The 11,072-nt window shown below is 42.9% G+C and overlaps 1 protein-coding gene across 1 annotated transcript in view; it reads left to right on the forward strand.

Moving 5' to 3' along the window:
- Positions 1–10,648, forward strand: part of rtn4rl1b (reticulon 4 receptor-like 1b) — a 53,669-nt gene extending 43,021 nt beyond the window's left edge. The window contains exon 2 of the mRNA XM_043718170.1: positions 6,390–10,648. Within this exon, the coding sequence (XP_043574105.1) occupies positions 6,390–7,699 (1,310 nt within the window). The 3' untranslated portion in view covers positions 7,700–10,648. The remainder of the gene's footprint in view (positions 1–6,389) is intronic.
- Positions 10,649–11,072: the final 424 nt, after the last annotated feature.

Here is an 11,072-nt window from a genome sequence, read left to right on the forward strand (position 1 = left end):
TGATACTCAAAGAACTCCAATATATTATGTGGAGGTGCCAATGCTGGACTGAGGTGGGCAAAGTCAGAAATCACACGACACCAGGTTATAGTCCAACAGGTTTATTTCAAACCACAAGCTTTCAGGGACTGCCCCTTCGTCAGGTGTTCTGTTTTTGTCCAAGATATTAGTTAAACATGATTTCCCTTCGACAAAACAACATGATTCCAACTGATTGCCTTTAGTTTATCTATGTACCCTGCTTTAACCTTTTAAATAACAGATTCTAACATTTTCCATATGACAGTTATTAAGCTGCAGTTTCCCAATTGCTGTGTACCTTTTTTGAGTAAAGGAGTTACAAAGTAATAGGACCTTTTTGAATTTAAGGAACTGTGAATAACTATGCTTCAACAATCTCACTTGCCCCTTCTTTCAAAGCTTTAGCATAAAGTCCATGAGGAGCTGAGCATTCGTCAGCTCCAATAATTTAATCAGTACTATTTCCCCACTGACTGTAATTTTCCTGCATTCTTCCCTCTCTTCTTTCTCCTGATTTATAGCTGCTTCTGGGATGTTACTTGCATCCACTACAGTGATGCAAAATACCTGTTCAAATCATCTGTCATCTTCTTATTTACCATTATTAATTCCCCTGACTCAACTTTCGAGGGTACTAAAGCACAATTTGCTAGCTCCTTTCTTTTTAAAATATTTATGGAAGCCCTTACGATCTCTTTTTAGATTTCTGGCTAAATTTATCCTGTACTCTAATTTTTTCTTCATTAATTTTTTAGTCAACTTTTACTGTTTTTATATTTTGTCCAATCTTGTAATCTGCTACCCAGCCTTGCACAATTAGATGTTTTTTTCTTTTATATGTCTTCAACCTTTCTAGTTAATCAGAGAAGGTGAATCTGTCCCTTGGAATTTTTCTTAGTCTATTCTGTCTATTCTGATATACTCCCTTAAATGTCTGCCACTGCATCCCTATTGACTTATCCTTTAAACAAATTTGCTTTGATCAGCTCTGCTTCATTGCCTGATTTTAAATTTTTAAGAAGTACTCTCAGACTCTCTTTCCTGTATGTAAAGTACCCTGTGGAAAGAAGGAAGGAAGAAATGGTGGGTAACAGAATTAAAGTTTCAGGCTGAACTGGTAAATGTTTAAGATGGAATCGGTTTTTAGCAAGACGAGAATGGGAAAAAGGATAAAAAGTAGAGTTCTGTGACAGAGTGGAAGGAAAGAGAGATTAGTGTTGGTAGTACAAGGCCAGAGAGAGTGCTCCCTGAATGATTGAAGCTCACAAGGAAGCCATTTGGCCCACTGTATCGGTGCTGGCTCTCTGCCACAGCGACTCAATTAGCCCCACACCCCTGCCATCTCCTTATGGACCTGCAATTCTGTCTCGCTAGCTAAAGGTCCAATTCTCTTTTGAACCTTGACTGATTGTAATAGAGACAATCTTGGAAGTACACTCCAGCTCCAAATCACTTGCTGGGGTAAAATAGTCTTTTCTCTTGACATGGCTGCTTCTCTTGATTGGTTCTGGATCCTTCTGTTGAACAATAGTGCACAGTTGCTCCACACTCCCTCTGTCCAGACCCCTCATGAGCTTAAATACCTCAATCAGCTCATCTCTTCACAGAACCCCTCCCCCCACCGCCACCCCATTTGTTCATCCTATCCAAGTAACTGAAGTTCCCCATCCCTCGAGCTATTCTTATGAATCTTTTCTGCACTCTTTCCACTGTGTTCAGAGTTCTGAGAGGGTGGTGTCTATACTGAAAATAATCTTCTGACTGGAGGCTGAATGAATGATTTTTACAGGTTTACTGTAAGTCCCTTGCCATTGTACTCAATGTCTCTATTTTCAGTGCCAAGATCTGATATACTTATTAACTATTTTCTCAACTGCTACCTTCAATGATTTGTAGGCCGCTCTGTTCCTGTCCCCTTTAGAACTGTATCCTTCATTTGATATTGTCTTTCCACGTTCTTCCTGTCAAAATGGATCATGTCACCATCATCAGCATCAAATTTCATCTGTCACTTATCTGTCCTTACCAGCAGCAAGTTTATGCCCTTTTTAAAGTTTAACACCATCCTTCTCACAGTTCCGAATACACACAAGTTTTATATTGTGTTGAAATTGTGTCTTGCATGCCCACAACAAGTAAAGCAGGGATCTAAAAACTAACCATTGGGCAAATCCCCATTATACATTGTGTCCTCCAGTCTACGAAGTAGTCTCTCTTTCCTGTCACTCAATCTATTCATATCCATGCTGCCCTATCCCTTTTATTTCCTGTACTCAAGCTTTCTTGAAAAGCATGTTCTGTGACATCTTCGCTAATGCCTTTTGGATGCTTGTGTAGATTACATCCATTCTATTAATCTCACTAAGCTTCTCTATCATCCAAATAAATTTTACTGTAACAAGTCCATGCCGATTTCCATTAATTAATCACATTTATCCAAACGATTGTTAATTTTGTCTCAAATTATCATAAAATATAAAACAGTCCAGCACAGGATCAGGCTCTTCAGTCCATGTCTGTGCCAACCATAATGCCATTCTAAAATAATCCCGTCTGCCCACACATGATCCATATCCCTCTATTCTCTGCCTGTTCATGTGTTCCTTTAAATGCCCCTTAAACGCTGCTATCACCTCTGCTTCTACCACTTCCCTTGGCAGAATATTCCTGACACCTACCACCCTCTGTGTAAAAGTCTTGCTCTGCACATTTCCTTTTAACATTCCCCCTTTCACCTTAAAGTGATGCCCCGTAGTATTTGGTATTTCCACCCTGGGAAAAAGACTCTGTTTATCCACCCTATCTATGCCTCTCATAATTTTACAAACTCCTATCAGGTTGCCTCTCAGCCTCTGATACTCCAGAGAAAGCAATCCACATTTATCCAACCTCTCCTTATAGCTAATGCACTGCAATCCAGGCAACGTCCTGGTAAACCCCTTTTGCACCATCTCCAAAGCCTCCACATCCTTCCTATATGTGGGGACCAGAACTGCAAATGTGGCCTGACTAAAGTTTTATACAACTGCAACATGACTTGCCAATTTTTATACTCAATGCCCCAATTGATGAAAGGAAGCACGCTGTGTGCCTTCTTTACCACCTGATCAACTTGTATTGTCTCTTTCAGGGAAATATAGACTTGCACCCCAAGATCCCTCTGTATATCAATTCGTCTAAGGGTCCTGGCATTTACTGTTTAGTTACCTCTTGCATTTGACCTTCCAAAATGCATGCATTACCCAACACTTGTGCAAATTAACTCCATCTGCCATTTTCCTAACCAACTTTCCAACGGATCCATATCCAGCTGAAACCCTTGACAACCTCCCTCACTGTCCGCAACTCCAGTGATTTTCATGTCACCTGCAAATTTACTAATCCAACTGCCTGCATTTTCATCCAAATCGTTTCTATATATTCTAAACAACAGTATTCCACCACCACTGGTCACAGACCTCCAGCCAGAAAAAAACACTCCTCTACAATTATCCTCGGTCTTCAATGACCAAGCCTATTTTGTATCCAACTTAGCAACTCACCACAGATCACATGTGACTTAACCTTCTACCATGAGGGACCTTGTCAAGTGCTTTAGTAAAGTCCACATAGACAACAACCAGTATCTTACCCTCAATCAAATTTGTGAGACAAGACCTCCCTCACACAAGGCCATGCAGACTATCCTTAATAAGTCCAGTATTTTCCAAATGCAAGAAAATTCTGTCCCTTTGAATCCTTTCCAATAATTTCCCTACCACAAATATAAGGCCTCATCCCCTTATATTTCCTGGATTAATCCTGTGGCTCTTTTTAAACAAATGAATAACATTGACTATTCTCCAGTTTTCTGGGACCTCACTTGTGGTTAAAGAGGAAAAAAATATCTGTCAAGGCCCCAACAATCCCTCCATCCTTGCCTCCCTCAGTATCCTGGGTTAGATCCCATCAGGCCCTGGAGACTTATCTATCTTAATGTTTTTCAAGACACCCAGCACCTCCTTCTCCTTAATATCAACACACCCTAGAATATCAATATACCTCTTCCTAATCTTATCATACATATCATTCTCCTCACTGAATACTGATGAGAAGTACTCATTGAGGACCTCACCCACTTCCTCTAGTTCCATGGATAAATTCCTTCCTTTGTCCTTGAGTGGACCTATCCTTTCTCAAGCTACATTCTTGCTCCTAATATGCGTATAAAATGCCTTGGGATTCTCCTTAATCCTAATTACCAAGGCCATTTCATGGCCCCTTTTAACCTTCCTAATACCTTGCTTAAATTCTTTTATGCTCCTTTATATTCTTTAAACATCTTGTCTGATTTCAGTTTCTTAAACTGTACATATGCTTCCTTTCTCTTTTTGGCTAAACTTTTAATGTCTCTTGTCATCCAGGGTTCCCAAATCTTGTACATCAAATCTAATTTCTCCAGTGCCTGCCCAATACTGTTGTAATCAGCATTCCACCAATTTAGCATTTTCACTCAAGATTAGTCTTCTCCTTATCCTTAACTACATTAAAACGTATAGAATTATGATCACTATTCCCACAATGCTACCCCACTGAAAATTCGATTGCCAGGCCAGGCTCATTCCCCAGTACAGGGTCTAGTATGGCCGCTTTCCTAGTTGGACGAGATACATATAATTTCAAAAAATCCTTCTGGATGCACCTAACAAGTTCTGCCCCATCTAAGCCCCTGGCACTAAGGGAGTCCCAGTCTATACAGGGGAAGTTTATGTCACCCACTTTAACAACCCTTTTTATACCTTATCATGTTCTACTTACATATCTGCTCCTTTATCTCCCACTGGCTACTGGGAGGCCTATAATATAACTCTATCTTAGTGATTACATCTTTCTTATTCCTGAGTTCTACCCAAATGGCCTCATGGGATGAGCCCTCCAAGATATCATCTTAGTATCAATTCTAAAAGCGTGCCCACTATTAAGGTTAAGCTATCTGTTTTGAAGTGTTGTGTTCAGCCTTAACACGTACCTCTTTGAATAAGTGTGTAACATTTACAATTCTCCAGATCTCTACTATCAGCTCCCCCTGTATCCCAACGATGTTTTAAAAATTTATGGCCAGCACATGCAATTTTCATCCCTATTTTCTCAGTGCATCTCATCCAGTCCTAGTGATTTTTTACCTCTAACAGCTATCTATCTAATGTGCCCTGTTTATCTATTTTTTAAACCTTTCCAATGCTTTTAACTGCCTGGAGAATCTTCTTCCTGTATAAAAACAGATGCAAAATTCTCATTTAATGTCTTGGCCTGCTACCTCCATACATAAATCTCCTTTTCAGTCTCCTCTTGGTCAGTTGCCTCCTGTTACCACCTTTTAGACATTTATATGCTGATAGAAGTTTTAAGAACTCCCTTTTATGTTAGTTGCTGGTCTCTTCTTACACTCTCTATTTGCTTTTCTTATTTGTTTCTTTCACTTCCCCTCGGAACCTTGTAGACTGAGTTTGATTTTGAGTTGTGTTGTCCATCTAGTATGATGAGGCAAGAGGAGAAACAAAAAGAGCCCACAGCAGGTGCACCACGGTTTGAAAGCAAAAGCAGAAGAAAAAGAACCTTGAATCATGCAAAGGAAATTTAGCAACAGAGATTATGGTCTGAAAATGAACTCCATAAGGAGTCCAGAGGTTGTAAAATGCCTGAAGAGTAATTCCATTATTTCCTGATCTTTACTGTAGATTTCCAACTTCCACAGTATTTCGACCTTACCATCCAAAATTCAGATGTGAGAAAACCCAGGTCTGGGCTCCAGCCTCAGAGCAATGGCTCAACCATCAGTTCATTCATTCATTCCATCACACACATACCATCAATGCATAACCCTCCAAGGACAGAATGGATTCAATAGACTCTCATGGTCTCTATAATTTTGTTTAATTGGAATGATATTTTGCAACATTTATGGAACAAAACCAGATACTGAACTGTTTGTCTCAATAACACTAATATCCAGGATGCTTTGTTTTCTGCTGGAGTGTGTGGTTTTCAGGTTCACAAGCTCAGACCTGAGTTAATTGTAATGGTTCATGATTGACCTCCCTTCACCCCCCCCATTTATTTCCAGTTTGGTTAATCACGCCGTTGTAGATATTTTCGAACCAACCTGTTCAGAAATGTTATAACACACTTCTGGAGCAGCTGGGATTTGAACCTGAGCTTCCTGGCTCAGAGGTAGGGACACCACCACTGCACCACATGAGCCTTTAATCATGCTGGCATAATATAAATTAAGTTATTTTGTCCTTGTCCAGTTCAAGTATTAAAAGTGGAGCCAAGTCTTTGTATGAATGCCACCACGACTCAAAGTGTGTATTTTTGTTCTCTTGCAGGCTGTCACCTCGAGCTGTTCCTGATGTTGCTTGGATTGGAGTTCCACATTTCAGTCTCCTGTCCAAAACACTGTGTGTGCTACCCTTCCCCGATGACTGTCACTTGCCAGTCGCATGGCTTCACCTCCATCCCAGAAGGGATTCCAGTCAATAGCGAGAGAATATTCCTCCAAAACAACAGGATAACTCTTCTGTTGAGGAATGCTTTCAGCCCGTCCACAGTCACCCTTTGGTTATACTCCAACAACATCACCTTCATTGACCCAGAAGCCTTCCATGGATTCAGTCTCCTGGAGGAACTTGACCTGGGGGACAATCGGCACCTGAGGTTCCTGGATGCGGAGACCTTTGCTGGTTTGGAGAAGCTGCATGCTTTGCACCTCTACCGTTGTGGATTGACGTTTCTGCCCAATGGAATCTTTGAAGGTCTTCATAACTTGCAGTATCTCTACCTACAGGATAACCATATAGAGTACCTTCAGGATGACCTGTTTCTGGAGCTGGTGAACCTCACGCAGCTCTTTCTGCATGGGAATAAGTTGTTGAGTTTATCCCAGAACACCTTCAGAGGTCTAGTCAACCTAGACCGCCTGTTGCTCCACCAGAACCGGCTTCATTGGGTGAACAAGCGAGCTTTCCATGATCTGCGTAGGCTGGCCATTTTGTATTTGTTCAATAACAGCCTGAGCTCACTTCCTGGGGAATGTCTGGCGGAGCTCGGTTCGCTGCAGTACCTCAGGCTCAATGGAAATCCTTGGGAATGTACCTGCAAATCCCGATCCCTGTGGGAATGGCTGCAGAGGTTCCGGGGATCAAGCAGCAGCGTCATCTGTGAGTCGCCCAGGGATCTACAAGGGATTGACCTGAAGGTCCTGTCCCCCCTGCTCTTCAAGAACTGCACGGCCTCGGAGTCATTCAACCAGATCCGAACCAGGCAGCACCACCCCCATCACGGGCTGGCACCCGGGCATTCCTCCCGGGGCATGGCACCGGGGCCAGAGCATACCGTGACCGGCCGGAACGGCAGCGGCAGCCAGCGGGACGACGAGGCCAAGGACTACCCGGGCGAAGCGGCTCCGAAGAAGTCGGCGGACGGGGCGTGGGGTGGCGATTATCTGCCCGACCCCGGCCAGAGACCCCAGACCATCCGCCCGTTCCCCCCCAAGCGCAGGCCCCGGGTGAAGTGTACCCGGCGCACCCACTTGGAGCCCCCGCCTGGGATCCAGCAGCCGGCTGGGGGTGGCAGCCGTCCTTGTCCCGGGCTCAGGTGGCTCCCCCTGCTGGCGGCCCTGGTCCTCGTCATACGTTGAACCCATTAACCATCTCCCGCTCCCAGCCCACCCCCCCGCCCCTCCCTCCAATCCACCCAGTCCAGTAATGAAAAGGGCAAAAACTTTCTAACACTGCCGCCAATCCAGTAGGGACCAAAAAAAAGGGAAAAAAACCCAAAAAAAAGTCAATTTTTAAAATTACAAGTGATTAATACTGTTACTATGTGCTTAGGCAGACCACGGATATTGTTGGATGGTATTATTGTTTCGGACAATTGGAATATAATTGGAAATCATCGGAATAACAGTCCCAATGGAAATGAATCAGCAACAGGGGATGATGTGGCTAAGGACTACCTACAAAGCAGCAGGAGATGTGTCGGAGGGAGCGCTCAGAAATCTTATTTTAACGAAGCGTTCCCAGCGTCTATTTGACATTCCTGCTGCCAGCTGTGCCCGCTACACCAGGAAGAGCCCTAAAACTCTTGGATCGCACCATTGCTTTCTGGAGGGATTTCTCCCTCTTGTCGTTGGTGGGGGAAAGGGGATGAGTGTGTTGGTCAGCGAAGCAATGGTGGTTCCAGACGTTTTCTGCATGGGTGCGGGCACGTTCCTCAAACCACACTAAAACAAAGCTGGCATCAGCCACCTCCTCATGAGGTTTTATGGTGGTAAGATCCCAGCTGAATAATATGCACGGATGATCATGGTCTCGAACCCAGAGCTTAATTCATCCGAGTACCAAAAACTGGAGGCCAGATAATTGTATGAAATGATTCGTATCAGAATATTTTTTTTTTAAAATGTGTCTAACCTATCATTTGGACAATGGGAAGCCCTTATATAGTTGACGTATATTCATTTCTGGAAGTATATGTTTACAGATTATGTTGCTACCCTGGTACAGCTTTTGCTAAGGTGTTTTTTTGTTCTGTCTCGAGGAGATTGTGGATGCTTTACACACAAGCCATGGATCCAGATAGGATGGACACAGGAGTCTGTGCTGTTCTGGTCCAACTCACTGGCTTCTGCTTTGTCTCCCCCCCCCCCCAACATTTGGGTGGTGGTTGCCAGGAGTTGAGTGGAAATGAGACGTTATCCATTTGGTGTTCAGAATGTGGCTCCATTTGATGGAGGGGGCACTAAAACCTCCCCATTTATTTTTGTTTCTGTACTAAATGTAAATTTGTTGTACCTGAATTTACAGAATTGCTTTAAATATATATCTATATAAAAAATACAAAAAAAAACTTTCCTTTCGGAAGAGATCATGGTAACAAACGCAGTATCCCTTTTTGTTCAGCTATCTAAACAATTGAAAATGTAAATCTGTTTTGCTTCTTTCAGCACAGTGGTGTTCCACAAGTCCAAAGTGCTTCATTTTCAATGGGGTTGGGGGCAAGGGCAAAACCTCAATCCTGGGGCATGAAGGAGACTGAATTTCACCTCCCTGATTACCTCCTCCAAGTCTAATGACCCCCTCAAGCCAACCCTTCAGATGTATTGCACCATTGGTATTCATTCAATCATTATCATTTGTTTTTCATTTTGAAGACCCCCTTTCCATTCTGAATTGGTTGTTTAACATTGCAGGCACAGTGATATCTCATGAACTGTACTCGATTGGAGATAATCAGCATGGGAGAATGGGTGGACGGTTACTGGTAGGTGCATTGGGTTAAATGTTCCTTGTTCTGACCTCAAATTCTATAAAAGTCTTGCTCTCCTCCTACACTTTAGGGTTCCATGTGAAATGGGTTAGGCAGGCTCCAACTAGCTCAGTCCACTCTCGAGGTCTCCCCCCAGCTTGCTGCATGTTGGTATTGTCAGTAGGCAGACTGTGATGACCAAATGGCACAGGAAGATGGAAGACCTCATGTTGGTGCAACAGGAGGGATGTGTCTCGACGACTGGGGATAGTACATCGTTGAGAAGAGCAGGGGAGTCTTACCCTATGCCTTAACATCCTCTGACCATGTGAGAGTACTCGATGTTATTAGGGACAGCAAGCTCTGGTCACCCTTCACATTTTCACAAGTACGTTGAATTACTTGAAATGAACTGCACAGAAGCAGACCATTCAGCCCAACTAGTTCATGATAGTGTCTATATTTTTTCATTCAATGTGGGATGTAGGTGTCACTGGCTAGGCCAGCATTTATTACCAATCCCTAATTTCCTGGGCAAAGGTTTTGGTGAGCTACCTTCTTGAAACACTTATGGACCAGTGTAGTTGCATGCACAGTGCAGTCAGGGAGTGAGTTCCAGATTTTGATCTAACAACAGTGAAGGAATGGTGATATCATCTCAGGTCAGGATGGTGTGTAGTCCAGAGGGGAATTTGATGCGAGTTCATCTGCTGGCCTTGTCCTACTAGAGGTCACAGGTTTGAAAGGAACTCTAGCACAATCCCTGATGAGTTACTGCAGTGCATCTTGTAGATGGTACACACTGTCGTTACTGAATGTCAATGGTAAGGGAATGGTAATTGAAAGTGGGGTGCCCATCTAATGGACTGCTTTGTCCTGGATGTGCATGTCACTCAGAAACCTCCTCCCAACTACTTTTCAGTTCACTCTCTCAGTGTAACCTTTCTCCCTCTAATTTGCATATCCCCTGAATATGTTTTCTGCTGCACACACAGGAGAGTGCTACAAATAACAATCTTCCCCTGGGTAACAAAAGCAGGAGTAAAAGCTCCTGTTGCCCGGTTCTGACAAATAACCATCTTCACCTGAATTAAAAAACACAAGAAAAAAATTTAAGAAGTTTCTCCATGACAGTAGTGTCTTGATGTTTATTTGACGGAATTGAAGGATTTTAAACTTTGAAGAGGAGCTTTCTTCCCCAAATAAAGAGAGCCAAAGACTGTTAATATTGTGCAGCACATCCCTTCTTGATTTCATTCATCCAGTGAAAAACATACAATTACCATCTAATGAATCAACTGTTTGTACAGCACTCACCAAATAAACTGGTAGCACAAAATGATAGCCTTACCTAATTTTATTTACTGCTTATACTGTCTTTTTATATAAGTAAAAGATGTATTGGGAAAAATATATCATAGGTGAGAGAGTAAAACATTTGCCGACTGTCAAACAATAAGTTTCCTGATATCGTAAAAACTTTCAGGATGGAAAGGTTTGTTTAGTTTCATTTTTATAGGATGAATTGTTGCACAGAGGTTAGGTCTTGTAGCAGAATGACTTTACTTTGAGGAGTTCAATTTTGGTGGTCCAGCAGGCAAGGACTGACCCCCACCCCCAGGCACCTCCTCCGAGGTTGTGATTTTCACACTAATGAAAAGGCCCCTGATCTCACCTGGGGGTATACCCTATGTCAAGGGTTAAGGCAGGAAGCAGAGTACGCACAGGGTTCACAGGCTGTGGGCATCACTGGCAAGGTCAGA

This window comes from Chiloscyllium plagiosum, chromosome 28 (genome assembly GCF_004010195.1).
Source record: "Chiloscyllium plagiosum isolate BGI_BamShark_2017 chromosome 28, ASM401019v2, whole genome shotgun sequence".
Classification (NCBI taxonomy): Eukaryota; Metazoa; Chordata; class Chondrichthyes; order Orectolobiformes; family Hemiscylliidae; genus Chiloscyllium; species Chiloscyllium plagiosum.